A 26,549-nucleotide genomic window follows, 5' to 3' on the forward strand; every position below is an offset into this window, starting at 1 on the left:
ATATATTTTCTTATTTAATCTTAAAAACAACCCTAAGAGGTATTGCCCTGGATGTTCAGGTGAGTCAGGAGGAGGAGAGGGCTTAGTAATTTGTTCAAGGTCTTATAGCCAGTAGGCCGTAGAGCTAGAGTTTGAACTTAAGCTTGTAGGTCCTATATTGGACATTAAAGTTTTAAACTTAGGTATAAATATATATGTTTAAGTAACTCTCTCAAATATATTCATTTGAGCTCTTTTTATAAGGATTATTTTTCATTTGAAGTCACAAGAAATACAAAAATTCAGACATCTAGGCATGTTATAATATCATAGGGCATAACCTAATTCCTAGATGGTTAAGTGGCAAAGGTGGATGAATTAGTGTTTGTTCAGAAGTGGCCCAGTCCATCGTTGCTTGTTGGGACAAAGAAACAGGAGAGAATGCCGAGCCTGTGCATTTGCTGCCTTGTGAGGCTAAATAATGGTTCCATTGTTGGAGAGGCAGTCAAAGCTAATGTGTGCTGTGTTTTACTTTTTCTGATCTAGAGATATTTCATCTAGATAGCAGTGATAGGTGAAATTAGATTAGATTAAAGTCATAATTCCTGCCCCTCTGACTTACAGTACTTAGGGAAGCCACATTGTTCAATAGTATTTTCCAATGTTACTTCTACTACCAAAAGCTTCTGAAATTACAATAGTTGTGAATTATTCTACTGCTAGGGCATATTCCTATTTTAAATAAGGTTAATTAATATATTGGGATATATTAATCATTGCTTACATGATATATCAAAAAATTAAATAGATACATTTTTGTGGGTTTTAAGAGACAATCTATGCTCCTTGTTAATTGGGTTTGGGTTTTTTTTTCAAATGGGTTTCCATAGATGATTAATCTTGTCCTTTTATATTAAACCTTAGTAGCATTTGTTTTGGAGAGTGATATTTTCTACTCTTTGTCCTAAATTTTAGGGGCATCCTCTCCTGCATTAATGATACTTTCTTGATTCGTTCTTTTGTCCTAACATTTTCAGAAGGATCATATTTTATTTTAGGAAAAGATAGAGATATCAAAAAATCCCATTGAATATTCATTTTTGTGCAACAAAATAAAAATAAAATAAAATAAAGTTCATAATGTATTGTGGTAACCTTACCACATTACGGAATCATATAACTTTGGATCTGAAAAATAATCTTGAACATCATTTAATTCTTTAGCAGATGAGGAAATCTAATCAGATGTGTTAAGAGCGTTGTTTAGGATTATCCACCTAGGTAGTAGCAAGTTAGCAGGAGATTCTGAGCCTGCTACCTTTTAGTTCTTGTCTTCTTTAAACCTGGAGTCTAAACCTTACACATCTTCTCATACTTAAACTCTCAGAATCATTAGAAAATATACTGCTTCTGATGTAAAGCAACAGATTTCGATACTTCCTGGCTAGCCTTGCAGCGTTTTTCTTGATTAAAACTTGGCTATCATTGACTAAAAATTAATACAGCAAGTCTACTAGCAGAAGGCTATTGTGTAAATCAAAGCAAAAATTTTAAGAAATAGAGTTCCAAGAAAAGACTGATGCTCAGTATTTTCACAATTAAAAAGGGTTATAATATAGCAATTGAGATTTAGTTTCAGATAGTAAATCTCAGGAATTATGACAAAGCCTTCAAAGGATAAAACTGTGAAGACTGAGCATCCTATTCTGACTAAAGGAAAGAAAACATCAGTATCCCCTGCCGAAGATCTCAGGACACATCTGTATTTGCACAAAATTAGATTTATAGATTTGTTGTAACAAGAGAGAACATGTACCATGAGGACTGCGGGGCATCTCGGTAAGAAGGTGCTAGAAATGACTTGGGCTTGTGTTAGGTATTTTTGAGGAGGGTTCCAGGAAGTGGTGCCTTGCTGTGAATGAAATCCTGTCCAGAAGCATAGGAAATTTTATGATTTAGGTATCTTAATAAATCTTATCTAGAAGGTGATAAAAATGATCAAAGCAAAGCTATAATTAGTAGAGAAGCAGCAATCATTCTTATTGGCCGGAATAGGGACATACTTGGTTATTTTTGTGTTTTGGACAATATTCTTGTTTTGGTCTGAGCTCAGACGTGATTACAGAGGGATTTTGTTTTTGTTTTGCTCCATCAGTGTCACAGAGTCTGATGTTGGTGTGCTGTGAAATTGGTTATGTTCAGCGGGAGAATGCCAAGGCCTAGGTGTGGGCACCCAGCCAGTTTCTAGGAACATCACAGCCTGGTAGGACCAAGCCAGTTCCAAGCCTTCAGCAGGGTTTTTTGTTTGTTTGTTTGTTTGATCTCAAATGAGAGTAAATTTGCATGGCTTTTTAAATGTAGTTGATAGTGCAGGCTAGATCTTTCCTACTCTAGTAAAGGAGGAGTAAAGGCCACAGAGCGTAAAATGGTATGGGTCTGCAGTCCCTTACCTCAAAAATTCTAAAATCCAAAAATCTCTGAAAACTGCAACTTTGTACCATTACTCATTTGGCAGCAAAACCTGACCAGAAATGCCATGAGGCTGTTTAGTCCTTATTTATTTCACTGGATGTGACTATTTAAATATTTTGCTGTATCAATAGACTGTGTTTAAGTACAGGTGCTTCCCCAGACCAGTGGGGGAGTTGTAGCCTATCTGGCCTAAAGAGTGGACCTGTATATGAATGCCAGGAATTGCCAAATATTTGCTTTCTGAGTACTGAATTGTGTTTTAAACAAGCATGTTTATACTGTAATCATTTAAGGATCTGTTATTCACAGTTTGTGTAATTAATATGACCTGTTTTCTTAAATTGGAAGACAGTAATAATAACAATAAAAATAATCACTGAACTTTCACTGTGGACCAGGCAGTGTGCTAAGCATTTTACATACAAGATTTAATTCTCAAAACTACTCTTCTAAGGTAGAGCCCATCACTTTCTCATTTTTACAGATGAGAAACTGTGGCTACATAGTTGTCCAAGGTGAAGCAGCTTGTAAATGAGCCACCAGTCTAACAGAGAATCTTTCTCCAGAACCTGTGTTCTCCTTATCACCATGTGGAATGTGGATGGCTTTCTGTGCTTCCTCCAGCTGGCTAAGGGCCATTTTGATGGAAAGGCACATAGATCATTTCACCTGCTGTCCTAGCCTAACATAGACCCATCACCGAGGCCTGCATCAAAGATTTATTAGAAAAGGAAACTTTAGTGATGGGGACCAGGCATGTGGCTTGGAAGATTAGAGGCGGGGTTCAGTTGCTGCTAAATAATTTTAATCCCAGATGTAAGTAATTTTGGGTTTAGGATGAAGATTGTCACTGGGCTCCCACGGTTTATTTACTTATCATATTCTTTCATTGTTGCTTGTTCTGGAGTCAACCTACCTCTTTTTCCCCATACAAAATTTCAGTTGTTAGTGCAAATTACTTTATAGAGGTGGGCATCCTGAAATTAGTCATAGTATTCAGTGACATTTGTGGGAAGAAGAACATGACAAACCAAACAGAAAAAAAAAAATAAGCGTTTTCTTTCCTTTTCTTTTTTCCTCACTGTTTCTCTCTCTCCCTATCACCTTTGTCTCTTGCTCTGTCTCTCTGTGGCTTCTTATCTGTCTTCTTTTATTTTTTGACATGGAGTCTTGCTCTGTCACCAGGCTGGAGTGCAGTGGCGCAATCTTGGCCTACTGCAACCTCCGCCTCCCGGGTTCAAGCAATTCCCCTGCCTCAGCCTCCTGAGTAGCTGGGGCTACAGGCACATGCCACCATGCCCAGCTACTTTTTGTATTTTTAGTAGAGACAGGGTTTTACCATATTGGCCAGGCTGGTGTCGAACTTCTGACCTCGTGATCCGCCCGCCTCAGCCTAAAGTGCTGGGATTACAGGCATGAGCCACCGGGTCCGGCCCTGTCTTCTTATATGTTTTAATCTATTAGTCCTAGTGTATACACTTTTTCTTCAGCCTTTTCTTTCCTTGTCTAATTTCTTATACGTGTTCTTTTTTCTTTTTCTTTAATTTTTTTCTCCAAGTTTCCCCTTTGTTGCTTTTCTCATTTGCTATATTCTTCATTCATTGTTCTAGTTTCTGCTAATGTGGCACATGGGAAATCTGAAGTGTCTTATGCATAAAAAACTTCAGACAGATATTTTGGTACTTGCTTATTTGTTGTAAACTACTCTGATAATGAAGTACATAAGTGTTTACTATCCTTCTTTAACCTTTATACTATAAATACTTCTATTTCATCCATATCATAATTGCCTTATTAATATGTCATGCCATTTCAAAGGAAATGGGTAATGATTTTATTTTTCTGGCTACCTTTTTGTAGAAAATGGTTTGCTACAGACCGTTTGTCAGCCAAATTGAAGATGAAGGAAAGGGATTTAGTATTCCCCAGTTATTCCTGGGCTAGACTTTTAGCATTCAGTCAACGTGAACAACAGGCACAGTGCAAACCCCAGAGGGAGGCAGGAAGGAAAAGAGATTACCTGAAGGTAACATAGCAACAGCTCTTGAACAGAAAGCAATAAGCCAAAAACTGGGACACGAGCCTGATAGCATAGGAAGAGAAAGACACACGTACATCCCTAGATGAATAATGGTTTTAGGTCCAGTGGCTCTTTAGAAAACTAAGGGAAGTATAGGGATAGGTTAGGGAGGAGAGAAGGGAAGAGGCAGAAAGAAGGAAGCAACAGAGAGAAGAGGTGAAAGACACAGCTAGAGCACCCTGGGTGGCACATTGAGGATCGTGGTGGCAACGAGAGCTTTGGAGTCTGTGAGGGAAGGAGAAAGCTGCAGTGACACAGGAGGAGGTGGCACACTTTGGCCCATTGGAGCAGAAGGAACCCTTTGGATTTCAGTTGCTTTAAAGACTACTGAGGTATGAAGCCGGAAGACACTTGCTGAATAACAGATGACATTTGGTATAAGATCAAGCCAATCCTCATTTTACTAGCATCACAAGGCATTATGATATTCAAGTGGTGTCGCATTAAAGTCAGAAAACATCATTGCCTAGGTTATGAAGCTCAAGCTTAACTTGTGCTGTAAGGTGTTCCAGGCGGTACAGTAGATCTAGCTGAGTTATAAAGCTCAGGTATGCCATGGATTTCAAATTCTCCTGCTGGAAGCTTTGGGACATACGGTTCTCTAACTATATTTTCTCAAGAATTGCTTCAGTGTTTCACATTAAGACATAGCTTTGGAAGGACAGATATGACTGATAGGAAGGGCATCAAACCATCAACTCTGAAAGAATGTATCATGGGTTTAGAGTGAGATCATTCTGCCCTAAATAGTTTTAAAATGATGATAAAACTGGTCTGTTTGTGGAAAAGCTTGCAAAACTCCACTAATAGGTGCCAGACTGTGGACTTTAAGAATAGATGGAATGTGTCTGTTCTCACATGAACTATATAGCTGAACACAAGTTTATGTGATTGGAAGCTTTCATTTTCCTAGAGCTTATAAAAGTTTCATTTCTTTTTACCTATTGCTAAAGTGATCCATAGACAAAAGCACTGTTTCCCCTTAATGTTTTTTACCTTTTATTTTTTCTATTGCAAATAAAAATTATGTAACCATAATTAATAGATTCTAATTCTAGACAGTTCAAGAACTCACCCTGAATAAATAGAATCAATGGGAATCATTGACATCTTTTTAAACTACTTTTATTATTGTATTGACTCAACTTAAGGATTGGGGTATTCCTCTGAGTCTAAAGGGTTTTGAGAACAGATCTTAAGAAAGTCTTAGGGAAAACTGTGGTCTGGCATCAGATATGCAAAAAAGTATCATAATATGGTGTAATCTTTGGAGTGTGGACTGTGCAGTGGCTGTTATGGAGCAATTTAGCTCACCTTCCTGCAACTACACAACCAAGCGTCACGTCTACAAATCATGACGGAATGTTATTTCTTCACGGTCAACTAGCCACCTCATTATTAGTCAGACAGGTAAAATAGAAGAATCTGGTAAAAATGAATTTGTGATACTGAATGACATATAATATTTCAACCGATGCTAACTAAAGGACCCTGATGGAAGCATGTTGAATGTTTGTGGAGGATTTTGAAGTGATTTGAGAGATGATGGCTTTGGCCTATGATAATATAATTTATTTTATATATAATCCTTAAATACCATGTAACTCTATATATTTTACTTTATAAGAAAAATACAAGTAACTCAAAACTAAGAACATTTTTTTTTAAAAAAAGCAAATTCTATTGAACACTTAAAAAAAAATTCTTTTCTCGGCTGGGCGTGGTGGCTCATGCCTGTAATCCCAGCACTTTGGGAGGCTGAGTCGGGTAGATCTTGAAGTCAAAAGATCGACACCAACCTGGGCAACATGGTGAAACCCCCCTCTCTACTAAAAATACACAAATTAGCCGGGTGTGGTGGCACACGCCTGTAGTCCCAGCTCCTCGGGAGGCTGAGTCAGGAGAATCACTTGAACCTGGGAGGCAGAGGTTGTAGATCATGCCACTGCACTCCAGCCTGGGCAACAGTGAGACTCCATCAAAAAAAAACAAAGAAAAAAATTCTGCACTTATCATTATGTGCCTACTATGTGGCAGGCATGGTATCCAGCAATTCTCAAACATTACTGCATAAGAGAGCTATTAATATTAAACAGCTCTCTGAGATCAGATATAGATATGATTATCTCTATTCTAGACATGAGGCTGAAACTCAGGAAGATGAAGCAGCTTGCCCAATGTCACACAGCTAGTAAGAGGCAGAGCCAAGATTCCAAGACAGATGTCTCTGGCTCCAAAGTCAGTTTTCCCTGGGCTATCTCTCCATAATTGCATGGGACAATAACTGGGCCATAGTGTCCCCTCTGAACCATGAAGGAGAAGTTTGATTATGCTCAGGAGGTTTTATTTAAGAACGTGCAAATGGCTTTAGTAAACTTTCCATTGTTTTACAGGTTAAAATGAAGTCTTTGTTTAAAAGAAGTTAGCTTGCATCTCACTTGGCCACTAGATTGCATGGGTTATCCAACTAAAGTATTAGAGTATAATTTTATAAAATATCTTTAAGGCTGGTTTTTAATCTAATGTTATTTACAAATTTTTTTGGTAGCATTTTTTAAAAAAATTTTATCCATTGTCTTTCTCTTCCTTCAAAAATTTGTATTTCATCAATTATTGATTTATATTTATTTGGGGATCTTTGTAAAATATCTATGTTAAATGTCAACCTTTTCCTTTGGTTATTAAAAGACATTTCTAGAAATATATTCATAGCATATTGAGTTCCAGTTAAATTGTGTAGTTTTTAGTGTATGTATATTTAAAGGGATCATTAGCTCTATGAGCAACATTGTATTCATGGTTTTTATCTCAATGTTTTGAAACTCAGGTCCCAAGTCATTTGCAAAGGCATTTTCCAGTGGCTTTCTACTTGGAGAAGTTCTATACAAGTTTGAACTTCAGGATGATTTTTCAGAATTTTTGGACAGCAGGTTAGTGAGATTATTCTTTGTTGTTGTTGTTATTGATTTGTTTTGAGACAAGGTCTTGTTCTGTTACCGAGACTGGAGTGCAGTAGCGTGATCATAGCTCACTGCAACCTTGAACTCCTGGGATCAAGCAATCCTCTTGCCTCGGCTTCCCAAATAGGTGGGACTACAAGTGCATGCCACCACGCCTGGCTAATTTTTGTATTTTTGGTATAGACGGGGTTTTGCCATGTTGCCCAGGCTGGTCTTGAACCCCTGGGCTCAAGTGATCCTCCTGCTTCAACCTTCCAAAGTGTTGGGATTACATGCGTGCACCTCCACTCCTGGCCTACTCTTTAGTTTCAAGAAAAGTTAATTTCTTTGGCATTTGGAAAATCCAAAGTTAACTTCAAAGAATCATTAATCATAAGATCCCTTCCAAACCTCAAACACCCAAGCAGAACCATTAATATGGAAATTGTTCCTTCCTGGCACATACATTTTTTATTTTCTCAAGAGTACAAAGGAGAGACTGTTATGTGGTTGCAGCAAGACCTCATCTCTAAAGGGGACTTATTTTACACCAGATTTCTTCCTGTTTTGTTAATTGATTGTTCCTTCTTTTAAGAGAAGAAGTGAAACAACATATAGTGCTTTGGGTAGACAATTAGTATTATTATTTGTGGTTTAAAACTATAAAATAGAACTTAACTACTAATAAAAAATTCACAATGGTTTTTGTTTTTAGTGGCTATATTGAAATATAATTTATGTACCACAATTCACCTAATATATTCACATATTTAGTATCTTCACAACCATCACCACCATCTAAACATCCAGCCTCTGGCACCTACTAATCTACTTTTCTGTCTCTATGGATTTGCCTATTCTACACATTTTATATCAATGGAATCACACAATTTGTGACATTTTGTGACTGGCTTCTTCACTTAGGATAATGTTTTCAAGGTTCACCCATGTTAGCAAGTATCAGTATTTCTTCATTTATATTTATTTTCTGAATAATTTCTATTATATGGATACACCATACCATATTTTTTTTATCTATTTATCAATTGATGGATACAATCCTCCTTTGGTATTCTTGGGGTATTGGTTCCTGGACCCTCTACAGATATCAGAACCCAATAGGGCAGCCATTAAAGTTTAAAGTTCCAAAATCATCTTCTTTGACTCCATATCTCACATCCAGGGCACATTGATGCAAGAAGTGAGCTCCTATGGCATTGGAAATCTCTGCCCCTGTGACTTTCAGGGTACAGCCCCTCTCCTGGCTGCATTCACAGGCTGGTGTTGAGTGTATGTGGATTTTCCAGGTGCATGGTGCAAGCTGTCGGTGGATCTACCATTCTGGTTTCTGGAGGACAGTTGCCCTCTTCTCATAGCTCCACTAGGTGGTGCCCCACTAGAGACTGTGTTTGGGGGCTCTGACCCCACATTTCCCATCTACACTGCCCTAGCAGAAGTTCTCCATGAGGGCTCCATGCCTGCAGCAAACTTCTTGAATGCTTTGCTGCTTAGAAATTTCTTCCACCAGAAATCCTAAATCATCTCTCTCAGGTTCAAAGTTCCACAGATCTCTAAGGCAGGAGTAAAATGCCACCAGTCTCTTTGCTAAAGTATAGCAAAATCACCTTTATTTCAGTTCCCAATAAGTTCCTCATCTCCATGTGGCTATTAGAATATATAAGTAACACTTATAACTCAATAATAAAAAGACAATCCAATTTAACAATAGGCAAAGGATCTGAATAGACATTTCACCAAAGAAGCTAACACACAACTAATAAGGAGACGAATAGATGCTCAACATCATTAGTGTATTATTCCATTTTCACACTGCTGATAAAGACACACCCAAGACTGGGCAATTTACAAAAGAGAGTTGTTTATTGGACTTGTAGTTCCACATGGATGGGGAGGCCTCACAATCATGGTGGAAGGCAAGGAGGGGCAAGCCACATCTTACATCGATGGCAGCAGGCAAAGAGAGGGTTGTGCAGAGAAGCTCTTGTTTTTAAAACCATCAGACCTTGTGAGACACATTCACTATCATGAGAACAGCATGGGAAAGACCCACCCCTATGATTCAGTCGTCTCCCACTGGGTTCCTCCCACAACATGTGAGAATTATGGGAGCTACAAGTTGAGATTTGGGTCGGAACACAGAGCCAAACCATATCAATTTGTGTTTAGGAAAATGCAAATCAAGATCACGAGATACCACTTCACACCCACTAGAATGGCTATAGGCAGAAAGATAGACAATAACAAGTGATGATAAGGACATAGAGAAATCAAAACCCTCACATAATGTTAGTGCGAATTTAATTCAGGCACTTAAAAAAACTGTTTAGGTGTGCCTCAAAAGGTAAACATAGACTGTCATACCCAACAATTCCACTTGTAGGTATACACCCAAGAGAAATGAAAACCTATCCACGTGATAACACAATGTTCATAGCAGATTATTCCTAATAGCCAAAAAGTAGAAACAACTCAAATATAGTTGGCCCTCTGTATCCATGATTTCCACATCCATGAATTCAACCACTTGCAATTCAAAAATATTTGGGAAAAAAAAGTCACAGAGTTCCAAAGAGAAAAACTTGTATTTGTCACAAACTGAGTACTACATTGAATCCACAAGAATGAAGTAATATGCAGGCATTGTATTAGATATTATAAGCAATCTAGAGATGATTGAAAATATACAAAAGGATGTATATAGATTATATACAAATACTATACTATCTTATGTGAAACCACCTCAACCTGGACTTCATTGTCCATATCACTGTCAGCATTTTGGTCAAAGCCATTCAACAAGTCTCTAAGAAGTTCCAAACTTTTCAACATTTTCCTGTTTTCTTCTGAGCCCTCCAAACTGTTCCAACCTTTGCCTGTTACCCAGGTACAAAGTTGCTTCCACATTTTCCATTATCTTTATAGTAGTATCCCACTCTCTGCAGTACCAAGTTACTGTATTAGTCCATTTTCACACTGCTATAAATATATACCCGAGACTGGGTAATTTATAAAGGAAAAAGGTTTAATTGACTTATACTTCCACATTGCTGGGGAGGCCTCAGGAAACTTACAGTCATGGCAGCCGAGGAAGCAAACACATCCTTCTTCACAAGGCAGCAGGAGAGAGAAGAGTGAGTAGCAAAGTGGGAAGGGCCCCTCATAAAACTATCAGATCTCATGAGAACTCACTCACTATCACAGGACCAGCATGGGGGAAGCTGCCTCCATGATCCAATCCTATACCTCCCACCAGGTATCTCCTTAGACATGTAAGAATTATGGGGATTACAGTTCAAGATGAGATTTGGGTGGGGACACAAAGCTTAACCATATCAGCTGCTTTATTATTTCTGTTCTTATTGTCATTTCTGGACTTCTGCTTGTTTTGGGTTTAGTTTTCTTTTTGTAGTTTCTTGTTATGGATGGTTAACTTTTTTATTTTAGATTTTCTTTTTTAACATTTGCATTGATGGCTATAAATTTCCCTGTAAGCACTGATTTAGCTGTATCAGGTAAGTTTTGGTATGTCATTTTGCGTCTTTATTTATCTCAAATAATATTCTAATTTCCCTTGTGATTTCTTCTGATTCTTTATTATTTAGGAGGATGTTATTTAATTTCCACATACTTTTGAATTTTCCAAATTTGCTGTGTTACTTATTTCTAATTTAATTACAATGTCATTGGACAACACAGTTATTTCAATCTCTTTAAACTTAATGAAATTTTTTTTTGGTGAGAGGTTTCTGGTAAAACCTGTAAAACCAGCTAGACAAATTCTAAAAGAGCTGCAACACTTATTGAAGCTGTTTTTAAAAATGGTCTAACATATATTCTCCTTTTGAAAATGTTTCATATGTACTTGAAGAGAATGTATATTCTATTATTGTTCAATAGAGTGTTTACAGATATCTGTGAGGTCCAGTAGGTTTATAGTGTTATCCAGGTCTTACATTTCCTTACTGCTCTTCTGCCTGGTTGCTGTATCCATTATTGAAAGTTGGAGCCAAAGTCTCAAATTGTTCTTGTTGAATCGTCTATTTCTCCCTCTAATTCTTTCAGTTTTTGCTCCATGTATTTTGTGACTCCATTGTTAGATGCATATATGTTTATAATTGTTATGTCTTCTTGAGAGATTGACCTTTTTAACAATATAAAATATTCTTAGTATCAACTAGTACTTTTTTTTTTCTTAAAGTCAATTTTGCCTGATACTATAGTCACTCTAGTCCTGTTTTGGTTATTATTTGCTTGATACACGTTTTTCCATCCTTTTACTTTCAATAAATTTGTGTATTTGAATCTAAAGTGTATTTTCTTGTAGAAAGCATACGATTGGATTGTATATCTGTTCTGCCAATTCCCTCTTTGTAATTGTAGTTATTTAATCCATTTATTTACAATATAATTATGAAGGAAGATTTGAGTGTGCAATTTTGATATTTGTTGTGTATATGTTTTATGTCTTTTTTACTGCTCTACTACTGCCTTCTTTTGTGTTAGATATTTTCTAATACCATTTTAATTCCCTTATTGTTTCCTTTACTGTATTTTTTGAGTCATTTTCTTAGTGGTTTTCATGAAGATTACAATTAATATTTTAATTTAAATCAAACTATTCAGATTAATACTACTTTAATTTCATTAGTATAGAAAAAAATTTGCTCCAGTGTAGCTCAATTGTCTCCTCCATTTTTTATGCTATTGTTGTCCTACAAATTACATCTTAAACCCATCAAGTCAGTTTTATAATTATTGCTGTATGCACTTAACTTTTAAATCAGATAAGGAGAAGAAAATAGTTACAAACAAAAATATATTTAAACTATTTTTTATGTTACTCTATGTAGTTACTTCTACTGACGTGCTTTAAAATTTATTCATGTGATTTGAGTTACTGAATATTGTCCTTTCATTTAGGACTTAAAGATTCCCTTTAGTATTTCTTATAGGGCAGGTATGTTAACAATGAGTTATCTTAGTTTTTGTTTATCCTTCAGTTTTGATATATATTTTTACCAGTCATAGAATTCTTGATTTGCAGTTTTTCTTTTTCAGCACTGTGACCATGTCATCCAGCTGCCTTCTGGCCTCCCTAATTTCTGATAAGTCAGCTGTTTATTTTATAGAGAAACTCTTGTATTTGATGACTTATTTTTCTCTTGATGCTTTTAAGATTCTCTCTGTCTTTGTCTTTCAACAGTTTGACTATAATATGTCTAGGTGTAGACATCTTTGTGACTAACCTACTGCAGTTCATTAAGCTTCTTGGATGTGTGGATCCGTATCTTTCATCACATTTGTGAAATTTTGGCCACTATTTCTCCAAAGATTATTTTTGTCCCCTTTCTTTCTCTCTCCCATATATTTCACCAATTATGTGTATATTGGTATACTTGGTGATGTCCTGTAGGTCTCTGAGACTTTGTTCATTATTAAATAAACTTTTTGTTACAGAACAGTTTTAGATTTACAGAAAAATTATTGACATAATACAGAAATTTCCTATATTGTACATATCTATTTGTACATATTGCTAGCATCTTACATTGGTGTGGTACATTTGTTACAATTAATGAGCCAATATTTGTATATTATTATCAAATAAAATCTATATGCCATTTAGATTTTTTTTGTAATTTTTTACCTAATGTCTGTCTTGTTCCAGGATCCCATCCAGCATATCATATCATATCTGCTTAGGCTCTTCTTGAATGTGATACTTTCTCAGACAGACTTTTCTTATTTTCAATGATCTTGACAGTTTTGAAGCATACTAGTGAAGTGATTTTCCCTCAGGTGGAATTTCTCTAATGTTTTTCTCATGATTAGATTGGATGTATGTGTTTTGAGGTTCTGGTCATTTTTCTTCATGCTTTTTTTTTCCCTTTCCTGAATAGTTTTAGTTGACCTATCTTTGGGTTCTCAGATCTCGGATTCTTTCCTCTGCCAACTCTAGTTTGCTGTTGAACTATTATTGTGAATGTTTTTATTTCAGTTGTACTTCTCAACTTCAAAATTTCACTGTGTTCCTAATTTTATAATTTCTGTTTCTTTATTGATACTCTCTTTTTGTTGAAACAGTGTTCTCATACTTTATTTGAACTTTAACCATTTTCCCATTTACCCTGAGAGCACTAGCTGGCAGTGCTTGCAGGTGAAGCATTTACCTTGAGATAACTTTACCATGAAATATCTTGCTTTTATTATTGTTTTTGCATTGCTCTAGTGTTTTGACTTTGGAAACAAAAGGCATCATTCTATTTACAGGATTCTATTTTTAGCAGTAGTATTTCCATTTACAAAATGTAGTATTTATCGATCACCAAAAATATCAAATCCCAGAAAACATAGCATTCCTATGTATAACGTTAACATCGTTCTCCAACAGTTGTTGGCCAAATATTTATTTGGTGAATCCAGTTTTTCCAAAATACATGATTCTGATGATTCTGGTGTTTGTTCTATTTAGAAATCATTCCAAGAACAGTCTTTATATTTTATTTTCACATTGAAAATTAGTCAGATTTGCTTCAGCCTCATAGAATGTGTTTATGTAAAATTAAATGAGCACTGGCAGTGAGCTGCACTTTTTTTTTTCTAAACAGGAAGAGGGTTTATAAACATAGTTTATTTTCCCTTCTTTAACATATTTATAATAGGTCATTGCAGGTCTTTGTCCAAGACTTCCCCACAGAGTTTCTATTCACCTTTTTTTTCCTTGTTTATAGGTCATACTTTCTTGTTTCTTTGTGCATCTCATAATTTTTGAAAATTGGACATTTAAAACAATATAATGTGTCAATTCAGACTATTACATATTCCCAGAGTTTGTTGTTGTTGCTGCTGCTTCTGCTTTTTGTTTGTTTGTTTGTTTGTTTGTTTGTTTAGTAACTCTCCTGGACTAATTCTGTGAAGTCTATATTCTCTCTTGTATACTGCACCTGAAGTCTTTAGTTGATTTGCTTAGTGGTCAGCAATTGAACAGAGATATCTTTTAACACCTTGGACCAATACATTTTCCTTTGCTAAGAAACTCTATGAGTGGCTTATGGCATGTTTTCAATGCTCTGGCAGTTTACAACTTTCCCTTAGCCTTTACTTCCTGCTTATGCAACATCTCAAAGTCAGCCAAAGGTGAGAGATTTGGACCTCCTCATGTCTTTCCTAGGCATCCATACATTCCTACACATGCATATGGCCTCAGAGTCCCTAACAGACATCTCATTCATAGGTTTTCCTTTTAAGTTTTTGGCCAGGCTCCTCTTTGTTCCAATTGGTTTTACTGTCTCAGGTAACTGTGATTATAAACAATTGCTATGATTGTTTTTTCCTAACACCCTTGGGATAGGACTTTTTTCAGTGAGTAAGCTCTATTAGGTCAAATAATGACAAGGTGTGAAAATGGGGATTTTCACAACACTACTGCGTTAAATAGTTAAATAGCAACACTCTGGACCAGGTGTGGTGGCTCATGCCTGTAATCCTAACACTTTGGGAGGCCAAGGCGGGTGGATCACCTGAGGTCAGGAGTTTGAGACCAGCTTGGCCAACATGGTGAAACCCTGTCTCTGCTAAAAATACCAAAAAATTAGCTGGGCGTGGTGGTGGGCACCTTTAATCCCAGCTACTCGGGAGGCTGAGGCAGGAGAATCTCTTGAACCTGGGAGTTGGAGGTTGCAACGAGCTAAGATTATGCCGTTGCACTCCAGCCTGGGTGACAGAGTAAGACTCTGTCTCAAAAAAAAAAAGCAACACTCTGAAGACAGGACTTCAGAGGCACTTCAAATCTGTCTGCTGCTTTGATGACTGCTAAACTGCTGGTTTTTATAGCTGCCATGGTTGTAAGTCTGCTGGTGGTTTTCACAGCCGCCATGGAGCTAGGGAGAGGGGTATGGACATGGAGCAAGCTAAAATGACAAAAAGCTCTCTGTCCTTACCACTATTAAGCAACTTTTCTTAAATAAATGCTCCTTGAGTTGTTGCAAGCTTTTAGCTAATTTCCAGAGTTATGAAAAAGTTGACTTTTACAATTTTTTGTCAGTTTTATTGTTGTCTTTAAGGAGGACTAGATTTTTGGAGGTTCTCGCTCTGCCATTTATGAAGATCTACTTCAAATCCATAATATTTTAACCTGATACTTCCTGCTCAAGTACTTCTTATTTTTGTTTGTCTGAAATGATAGGCCTTTATGAAGCTGCACCTGTGTTATAAGACTTCTGAGCAAAAGAATCTCTGATATTTTCATGCTAGAGGAATTATTCTTTCATAATCTAGATTATCCTAGTTGTATATATAGTAACTGTATGACACAAAAGAAGCCATAGATTAGAACTATACTATCATACCAAATAAACCCTGTTTTGCTAATCCCATCCAATTTCTTGACCTTCTGGTGTACAGGGTAACATCCTAACCCATACCTACATCTCATATTACACATCTCTTCCTCAAGGGCATGACATATAAATTCTTTGTTAGCCCCGGCTCCCCACTCTGCCTCACCTCTCAGCCCTTCGCTCCCTCTGTTCCTAGCTTTGCTGCTGCCAATAGAAGCTGGATTATCCTCCAAGGTATAAGAATGCCAGGGTAGGTAGGTCAGTGTCTATGCCCTCCTTTTCTTTTTTGTGATTTCTCAGGAGTTCTTATACGTATAGATTGATGTGTTATGACTTGCACATAACCAGATGTCCAATCCTTTTGTTGTTGTTGCTGTCTATCCTTTTATGAAAGTTAGAAACTCAACCTACACATTTAATTTTTATAACACTGATCACTTTGTTGTCAGTTTCTTCATCTGTGTTTCTTTCACATTGCACAAAACACCATGAAGTTAGGGGTGTTAGGTTATTTTTCTTTATATCTTTAGGGCTTAACAGAGGCCTGGTACATATTTAACTTTCAGTCAATGTTTTTTTAAATTAATGAATGCCTACATTTCCTAGTAAATTCTCCAGATAGAGACCTTGTTTAGACTTCCCACCATGAAGCTAAAACTCTACACTTATATCTCTAGGTGTGATATCCCCATCAGCTTAAGAAATTTGAGTGTTCCGGTCTCTGTCGCTCTCAAGGTCATGGCTTTATAAGGTGCTTCTCAGTGTGACCCTCATTCACCTTTCCAGCCACATTTCCCATTAACCTAGAATCCTAACCTAAGCTTCTCTGGTCCACACACACATCATATGTTTTTGTTATGCCTTGCACCTTTGCAGATTAATGTTATTTTTTCAGTTCTACCATGAGAAACTTGTGTTTATTCTGAAGTGCCAGCTAAAAATCTATTCCTTCTCTAAACTCTTCTTTTACTTTCTTAGATTTAGTCCCCCTTTTCTCTTTGTTCTAACAAAACTTTGGACATCCCTTTCCTTATTACATTATCGTTATCAAGTTATAATTATTTATTTATATATCAGTTCTTATCAGAGTGCCTGCCACATGAAGGAGACCAAACAATGTTTGATGAATGATAAATGAATGTTTACCCCTCAACTAGATTGCAAAGATCCTGAAAGTTGCAGAGTGTGTTTATTCTTTGTGCTCCAAGCATTGTCCTGGTCCATAGCAGGCTTATAATATTGTTTCCAATGAATAAATGAGAGATATCAGAGAGGATATCTGCTTAACCATGGAAAAGTTAAAAGACCATCCTGACCAGATCGCAGATGCAGTGTTTCAGGTGTACCAAAGTGGCTGTTGTAGGCAGGACCACAGAGGGCCTTTTGTGAAATGGAAAAAGGGTCCCCATCTGGCTGGAAATGACTGTAAAAATGCAGGCCTTGGTGAACAGAAAGCCCTTTTTACAAGGAAAAAGGAGCCACATTTTTGATGAAGCAATCTCATGCCAGGAACAAGGCTTAGCAATCTGAACAGAGGGTAGATTTCATACTCTTGTTCCACCTTTGGACAGGTGTGTGTCCTTTGTAACAGCCCTGCTTGTCATATACTACAAAGGACTAACTTTCTCTCTCACCAAGAGTCACTGCATTCCTTAATGTGGGAAGAGGGTCCTACTTGTATTAAGAACCAAATATCCATCTTCAATTCTTGGAACAACCCATTTTTCTCCCCAGGGCAGATGATCTTTTAAATAAGACAAGAATCAGTACATCTTATGAGTATGACCTTTGTAATGGTATATTTGGTCGAGAAAACAATCCCTTTTTTGTCATAGCCTAATTTTGAGGCAACTGGTACCAGGGCTTATGATTTGGGGATATTATCTAACACTTAGTTTATTTAGTTTAAAATGTAAACTGGAAATATATTTTGTAAATAACGTTATTCATCTTGGAAATAATTTAATTCTAAGAATACTCATCTAACTCTGAAAGAATTCCCTGATTTTGAATATTTTTATTCCTTCACAAATAGTGAAACTTGAGAAGATTTGTTTTTTTTAAAGTAAATAGTCAAGACAATTTCTGGGAGGGCAGCTACCACTTGCCTTGTAAGAGGATGTATTCCCTCACCAGATGGCAAGAAGGGAAGGAGACAGGTAGTCTCTTAGCAAGTAAGGATTGCTATTAGAGAGGGAAAAGTTTTTCCTAACACACATTTCTTAATTCCCTCAGAGGTCATCGTTTACCTCATATGCTCTGTCTCTAGAGCAAAGATGTCCCAGTGGTTTTTCCGTGTTCAAAAAACAACTGTTGATTATCCTGCCATTCTGATTCTACCCATGCTTTAACAAGAGTAGGCTTCCACCAATTTACACACAAGTTCTGTTCCCCAAATTTGATTGATTAGAAATACGTTTCCAGAGAGAAGTATTATTAGACCTGTGCACTTTGGCCAGTTCGTAAAATACATTTAAACCCTAGTAGGTAACTGAACTATAACATTAACAGGCTTGTTAACTGCATTCTGGGAGCCACGTGATACAAGTGAGAGAAAGAGAAACCTCTTCTTTTTCTTGAGTGCAGGGCTAAGCTTTGACAAAATTTGGAAATGGGTAATGTTTGCTTTTGGACTCTCCCTCCTGAATTAGCATGCCCCTAAAATCTGTAGCCCAAGGTTATATATAACCCAGACCAAAGCTCTGACCGATCGCTCTCAGTTCACATCTTTCCAATTATGTGTAGTGAGTGAAGCACACAAGACTCCTAGGATGGGAAGGGTGTGAAAGGACAACTATGATGGAAGATCAAAAGGGGTGATAGATGCCTTTCTAGAGAATGGAAGCACATGTCATTGATTTGACTATCTTCTTTGACAATCATATTCCTCAAAACATGGTCTGCTTTACCTGAGTCATTATAGACAAATGTTGTATCTCCAACTGTATGGTGATTTGTGGAGAAACGGATTGTAAAACTGGACCTGAGAAGACCTTTAAAAAAGTATATTTAGTCTCATGCTGAGAAGGTTTTCTTGTAGCATGCAATATCTCTTCTTGTCTCCTCTGAGGCCTGTTTCTCTTTTATTAATTTAAAATATTTTATTTGAAGTTTGATTGATGCAGCATAATATACTAAATATACGTTGCTAAATATTTCTGTTAAAAGAGTTATTAATACACAGAGGAAACAGGACAGTAAGTTACACCACGTGACCAGAACATGAATTCAAGATATTGCATCACTATTTTTGTTGACATTGGCCATCTCGTGGTGCTGGCTCCTCATTCATATTTAGAAATCACTCTTATATTTCCTCAGCTCCACATCCTTTTAGAGGATGGGTGCTTTTAGGTTAGATTGTAAGAGGCTCAAAAACATGCTAAGGCCGGGCACGGTGGCTCAAGCCTGTAATCCCAGCACTTTGGGAGGCTGAGATGGCAGATCACAAGGTCAGGAGATCGAGACCATCCTGGCTAACACGGTGAAACCCCGTCTCTACTAAAAAAAAATACAAAAAAATTAGCCGGGCGAGGTGGCAGGCGCCTGTAGTCCCAGCTACTCGGGAGGCTGAGGCAGGAGAATGGCGTGAACCCGGGAGGCGGAGCTTGCAGTGAGCTGAGATCCGGCCACTGCACTCCAGCCTGGGCGACAGAGCGAGACTCCGTCTCAAAAAAAAAAAAAAAACATGCTGTAAGATGTTATACATGCTTTGTCTATATATGTAAATGTATGTTTTCTTTTCTGTAAAAAAGGTTCCATAGCTGTCAGATTTTCAAAGGTATCTGTGATTCAAAAACAAAAGATTTAGAACCACTACCTGAATGCAATCTCTTGAGAAATTGTATACTAGGAACAGTATATCAAGTTTAGGTGTTGTGAATTCTGTATTCACTTCTGAAGAAATTCTACTGTCAATTTAGGGCAGAAAATTTTAGTGTAGTCATTTAAGAGAAATGAATGCATGGAGTTCAGGTAGGCATGGTCAATAAAAAATCTCAATGTATTTACATTAGAGTGGTTTTACAGAGGAATGATACGGCTAAAAGAACATGAAATAATTCAAAATATTAGATAATAATATTTCTGATGTTTGTTGTCTTTAATGCCAATGTCTAATTATGTAAAATATTTTACTGTCCAGGGTTTCAAGTGCCAAACTTAATAATTTTTCTCGCTTGGAGCCAACACTTCACCTTCTGGGTGTGCAGTTTGATCAGAATGTGGCCCATGGCATCATCACAGAAAAGCCTGGGGTGGCAACAAAGCTGTTATATCAATTGTACATTGCTCTTCAGAAAAAGAAGAAAAGTGGACTGACTGGAGTGGAGATGCAAACCATGCAACCTCTGACAAATTTAAGACCTCAACACATGAAAAGTGAAACTTTTCGAGAGGTAGGTACATAAAAAAGCGTAATAAGCATGTCACAATGTAAAATTTGATAAAGAGAAATGACAATGATATTGAATTCTCAAAGAAACCTCATTAGGCAAATATATCCCTTACATATGTTACTGGCCATACTTGGGTTTTATTTTATATTAATATTTTGAATTTATTTAGCCATTTTTGATGTCTCTCTCTATCCTATCCATATTGGCAATAGCTTATCAAACTCTTTTCCTAATTTCCAGTACTTTTTGTTGTTGTTGTTGTTTTAGAGAGACAGGGCCTTGCTTTTTTGCCCATGCTGGTCTTGAACTCCTGAGCTCAAGCAGTCCTCCTGCCTGAGCCTCCCGAGTAGCTAGGACTACAGGCCTAATACTTTTTGTGCCTGCTCCTCCCCTGCTGTTTCTACCCCATCATATCTGCCCAGATCTTATCAGCTACTGCAACAACCTGCTAAAATGTCTCTCAATCTCCCGGATAAGTCAATCAACTGCTAAGTGAATCCTCCCTAAATTTTACTTTTATTGGATTCTTCTGCTCAGAAACCTATTTTGACTTCTTTCTAGTCCTCAGCATGGTATTTCTTTCTTCTATGTTAATTGACAGTCTGTCCTTAAATATGACTGTCTATTCCTGCTTTTCCTTCCCTCACACCCAAGCTCACCCTTCTCATCTCTCCTCTTCCCCAAACTGTTCCTCATGAACTGTGCAGCCCAGTACACATGGTTTCTTCCTTTGGAACTCTAGAGTGTAAGTAATTCTCACTCTCTTGGCTTTACCCTCCTGATACTGATATTGTTGGCTAAGTATTCATTATTTATTTGTCATATGACCGTACCAGATTTTTAGTACATCAGACTTGATGAGTATGTCTAGTACAATGTTTCAAACGTTGTAAATACTCATTAAATGTGTTATTGACTAATTGATATGACTTTTTAGTTGACAATTCTCTCCCGTTCTTATGCATTTCCTATGGCAAATGAAGTGTGTTAACTTTTACAGGCCTCTGGAACAATCATGAGTGCTGCACTCATGCAAAATAGTAAATATCAGTGGATAGAATTATATTTTTAAATTTAATTTTTGAAGCAGCAATGACATAATAGATATGAGGGCCATCTCCATGTTTATATTTGTCCATTCTTCATGGATATCATTATAAGTCTAGTAGCAGAATGGACTCAGCACTCCTTGAGAGCTAGAAATTAGATTAGGCTTAATATGAATAATTTAATATTGCATTCAGCCTCCTTCACTTGCAAGCTGGTTAACATTGAGTGAGCCTCTAAACAACTCTCAGCTTCAATTTTCCCAACTATAAAAACAGGATGCTTATTTCTACCTGCCTCAGAGTTCAGAATTGGACATTTTTGTAGCTTCAAGAAGAAGAGTGGACTAACTGGAGTGGAGTTTATATATAATAAAATGTAAAGCGGTCAACAGTGGCAAGTGCTATAAGAGCTGTGTAGATGAAGACAAACAAGAGCCTATTAGCTCATTTGATGTTGGTCATGGGTGAACTTCCAGAGTCAATAATTCATTCACTGAACAGATATTTATTGGGCTCCTACTTTTTGTCAAGCACTTGCACAACAAACACACTGGAAAAGCCCCAACCCTCTTAGAGCTTACATATTAGGGAGAGAAAAATGTTTCATTAGAGTGATATGGATTGCAGTGAGTTGAGAAGGACTTTGGAAATGAGGAAGAGGGTAGCATAGATTATTCTTTCAAGAAATGTGGAGGTAAAGAAGAGAACAGTAGGAAAGAAAAGCTCAAGTGAAGTATGAGATTGCTTGTTTTATGGGCCTAGAGACTGGGGCCACTTATCAGTTGAGAAAAAGAGTCAGTGGCAGGAGAGATGAAAATGGTATGAGGACCAGATGGTAAGAGGCCCTCTGGGGACGGAAAGAGGAATATACAATCAATGGTTCATGTGGAAGAGATGATATCTATCGTAGGAAAGAAGTAGAGATACCGTCTTCTTTGATACTAGATGAGAAGAGATGCAGGTAATACCAATAAGGTTGAAATTTATTGAATGGCATGCCTAGTGATGTGCCAAGCCCTGTTTCAGGTGCTTTGTGAATATTATTTTACTTGATCTTCACAACAGCCATAAAAGATAGGTACTTTCATTAATCCCATTTTACAGAGGATGAAACTAAGACATAGGTGGATTAGGTAACTTGCCCAATTTTATGCAGCTAGTAAGTGGGAAAGCTGAAACACAAACCTAGGAAGTTTTAATGTTTCTTCACTTTTTACTAAGCAGTGGCTAAGCAATGGGAAGAATCGAGCTTCTTATATTATCTCGTATATGTTAAAATTGGTTTAATGAAATTATTTTTGCAAAAATACATTTCCAAGAATATAAATACCACTTATTGAAAATTAAACTCAGTGTAAAAAGTTTAACTATAAAAGTATATACGAGGCTATTTTGTAAGAAGGAACACAAAGGATAATGTTTTTGTAATTGCACTTACATCAATTAAAAATATGAGTAATTGGAACAGGCTTGAATTTAGCTTAACTATCAACAATAGTAATTTAAAGAATTTCATTTTGAAGACAAATTTTATTTGTGCTTATAATGAACATGTGCTTTTTATTCTCTAATAACAGAATCTTTTGAAATGCTTTTTTCATTTAGAGACTTAGACACATGATCCCACGTCAAACTGATTTCAATCTGATGCGGATTACATACAGGTTTCAAGAAAAATATAAACACGTGAAAGAAGATCTTGCCCATTTGCATTTTGAGAAACTTGAAAGATTTCAAAAACTCAAAGAAGAGCAAAGATGTTTTGCTATAAAAAAGGTTCTATAGAACTATTTTTTCAGAAATTCATTAGTGCATAGTATACAGTTTGTGATTTATGCCTATAGTACACATTGCATAAGCAGTAGTGGAGCACAAGTTGCACTTTCCTGATGCATGACTTTGTCCTGCCCTACTCTCACCCTTTCTATCTCTCCCCTGCTCCTTTTCTCCATCCTGACTCTTGCTGACTGTCCCCTCTACTTGTGACTGAGAACAAGAACTGCCATCCTGTGGAGTGGCAAGATAACTGCATTACCTTCACTGGTAGAAATCATTGTTTCAGCTGCTTTAGGGATGGAGGGTTGCTACTAGCTACCCCATTGGTCAAAGGCACTTGCCATTGTCACCACTGAGGGAGATAGATCAGACATTGTCCCCTCGCTTTCTCCTCTTTTGCAACCTTTAGTGCTGCCCCATTTCTCTGTTCTTGGAAATGTGAGGTAATCCTTTGCTTGCTTACCTTTTCAATCACCTTGAACAACTCTTAACTTACTTCTGGCCCTTGCTTCTTGCTTTGACTAACTCTCTGCTCCTTCTCAAATTTCTTTAAAACTCTTTAATGATCTTCTGTGCCTTTGTGGATGAGAGAATAATGGTACATGGAATCATTAAAAATTTTTAAGAGTATTTCAGGTGACTGGGTATATGGAATGTGTAAACTACAGGCAAAAGAATTATGTAGTTCTTCCCATTGCCCTGTAAAATCACTTTTTAAATTCATGGATTTATTTGGAATGATAAGCAATTCTATTCTGAACATAGTCAGCTCTTTGTAGGGAAGAATGAAAAGATGACAAACAAACTGGAAGATCACTTGCAAGCTGGTTAACATTGAGCCAGCCTCTAAACAACTCTCAGCTTCAATTTCTCCAACTGTAAAAACAGGGATGCTTATTTCTACCTGCCTCAGAGTTCAGAATTGGATGTTTTAGTAGCTTCAAGAAGAAGAGTGGACTAACTGGAGTAGAGTTTATATATAATACAATGTAAAGCAGTCATGTAATTCTATGACTTGCCAGAGGGTAAATAAAGGATTATATTTCCCTTTGGTGTCACATGATAAAGAGAGAACGCACTCTTAAAGTAGTGTTTAAGTTGAGGCCAATTGTAGTGACTCTAATTTATGTGGAATCAGCCTGTCCATTAGTGCCAAGCCTAATGCAGACGGTCTCCAAGAAAGTTGAGAAAAAGGAAATATAATACCATTAAATATTCTGAAATAAATTATGTTCAAAATGATCATAGGGAACAAATAAGGCAAAAGGGAGACCCTGTGTCTTCCTGGTTTTAAGAAAAAAAGATACACATATTGCAATTAAATAAATATTCATATTTTAGAAAATGAAATGAAAATTGTCTATTATTTAGGCCTTTTTAATGGTAAATTGAAATTTTTTATCGTTGGACATGGGAACTAATGATCATATTAGTTCTAATATAATGTATTAGTAGTAAAGTCATGATTAGTTTCACATATTGCCTCTTAAATCATTTAAAATACTTTATCTGATTTTCAGTCACTTTTTCTTTTCAGTTACATTCTCCTGCTTATATTCTTCTTAAAATAACTACTGCCTACATACAGAAGAGAATATCCAATAATTATATCACATAATTTAGTGTTAATTCAATGTTTGAGGTTGCCCCTGAACTCATTGTTAAAGTGTGACTGGGTTTTGGGGAAGTTTGTCATTTTTATTGGGTTTCCCAGGAGCCCACCTAGAAACTGTCTCCTAGATAGAATTTTCTAATTGGACCATCTTCAGAGATAGAATTTTTTTCTTCCCATGCTTGGTAAGGTCATGACAGTAGGATTGGGAAAGAATTATACTCTTATTTAGATTTGGGACATCTTTATTGTCCTTTTAGTATCAGCACACAGAATGAAAATACAGACATTTGATAGATACAATTTTCAGATTCCAGAATTGTGTTTTAACATCATACTTTTCAGAGTAAGTCATATTGACACGTGCTTCTTAACATTACACAATTGTGACACCTAGTCCCTTGGCTAATTGCTGGGTTCTGAAAATTTCAATAGATAAATTTTATATATTTGTACGTATGAGTGTATTATATTGCTTATTCTGTTATTCTGAATCACTAAACTAATGTATATGGGATATTCAGCAATACTTAAACAGAAGACGACAAAATGAAATAATGGCCAAAATCCAAGCAGCTATTATACAGATTCCTAAACCTGCATCAAATCGTACTTTGAAAGCACTCGAGGCCCAAAAAATGATGAAAAAGAAAAAAGAGGCAGAGGTAAGTGATAATCCTTTAATAGTGTGCTGTGTTTGTCTTAACTAAAGAGTAATCTCCCCTTGAAACATATAAAGAGACCTTCCAAAACTTCACACTTGCTTTCCAAATTATCTCTGACTTTGTCCTTTCTCATTCAGAATTCCTCTACTATATGCATATTCAACTCATTTTATATTCTTATTTGTTCAGAACGAAGAATATAGCTTTAGGCCAGCAATGGCAAACTCCTATTAAATGGCAGTCTGGACTCCTATGTTGAAAAAGATTCTGTGGTCAATAACAAAGTAGGTCAGAATGGGTGCTGTTGTAATGGGTCATGTCTTATCCATCTGTGTTGCTATAAAAGAATACCTGAGGCTGGGTAATTTATAAAGAAAAAGAGGTTTATGTCGCTTATTTGGAAGATTCAAGACTGGGCATCTGGTGAGGGCCTTAGTAAGGAGAACGGGGAGGGGAAGTGGAGCCAGCATGTGCAGACATTACATGGAGAGAGAGAAAGTGAGAGAGAGCGGGTAGGGAGGGAGAGAGGGAGAGAGAAAGTGCCAGGTTCTTTTTAACAACCAGCTTTCATGGGAACTAGCAGAGTGAGAACCCACCCCTAGGGAGGGAATCGATCTATTCATGAGGGATAAAGAGAGTGAGAGAGGAGGTGCCAGGCTCTTTTTAACAAATAGCTCTCATGAGAACTAACAGAGTAAGAACTCACTTACCCACAGGGAGGGCATCAGTCTATTCATGAGGGATCCACCACTATGACCCAGACACCTCCCGTTAGGTTCCACCTTCAACACTGGGATCAGATTTCACATGTGGTTTCAGGGACAATCATACAAACCATAGCAGGTCATAACTGCCATGGGTACAGCAGGGGCCAGTCAAGGTACACATAGCATACATATGCCATTCCTACTATATACTTTTACTCAATTCCTCATCATACCACACTATTTTTCTATAAATCCCAGGAATGGTAAGTGACTTATTGCTATCAGTATATTTAAATTTAAGATACCTATACCAGTGACATTTTACTAGACCACACCAACTGTCAATCATTTCAGTAAGATGCAATCTGATTATATTTCCCAGGAGAACAATGTTACAGTTCAGTTTGATACAAATTCCTGCAATTCACACTGCATACTGCTACAATGATGATTCATATTCTCTCATGTGACCTATAAAGATGATTAATAGCTACCATTTATTGAACATGCGCT

At 36.9% G+C, this 26,549-nt stretch overlaps 1 protein-coding gene and 1 non-coding gene across 8 annotated transcripts in view; one reads left to right on the forward strand and one right to left on the reverse strand.

The window, feature by feature from the left end:
• The window catches only part of SPEF2 (sperm flagellar 2), a 189,541-nt gene that overhangs the window by 3,495 nt on the left and 159,497 nt on the right, over nt 1–26,549 (forward strand). For 6 of the 7 annotated variants that reach the window (XR_007726853.1, XR_007726854.1, XM_050795775.1 and 3 more), the window contains exons 2-5: nt 7,359–7,461; nt 19,975–20,227; nt 22,882–23,052; nt 25,189–25,329. Coding sequence is in view for 4 of the 7 variants with exons in the window: in XM_050795775.1 (XP_050651732.1) it covers nt 7,359–7,461; nt 19,975–20,227; nt 22,882–23,052; nt 25,189–25,329 (668 nt within the window). In the remaining 3 variants the exon portion in view is untranslated. The remainder of the gene's footprint in view (nt 1–7,358; nt 7,462–19,974; nt 20,228–22,881; nt 23,053–25,188; nt 25,330–26,549) is intronic. The other variant, XR_007726855.1, reaches the window with a different exon arrangement.
• On the reverse strand, nt 11,230–11,290 carry LOC126957753 (U7 small nuclear RNA). The gene has a single exon (XR_007726923.1). It is a non-coding gene; the product is annotated as a U7 small nuclear RNA (small nuclear RNA).

The sequence above is a fragment of the Macaca thibetana genome, chromosome 6, assembly GCF_024542745.1.
Source record: "Macaca thibetana thibetana isolate TM-01 chromosome 6, ASM2454274v1, whole genome shotgun sequence".
NCBI lineage: Eukaryota > Metazoa > Chordata > Mammalia > Primates > Cercopithecidae > Macaca > Macaca thibetana.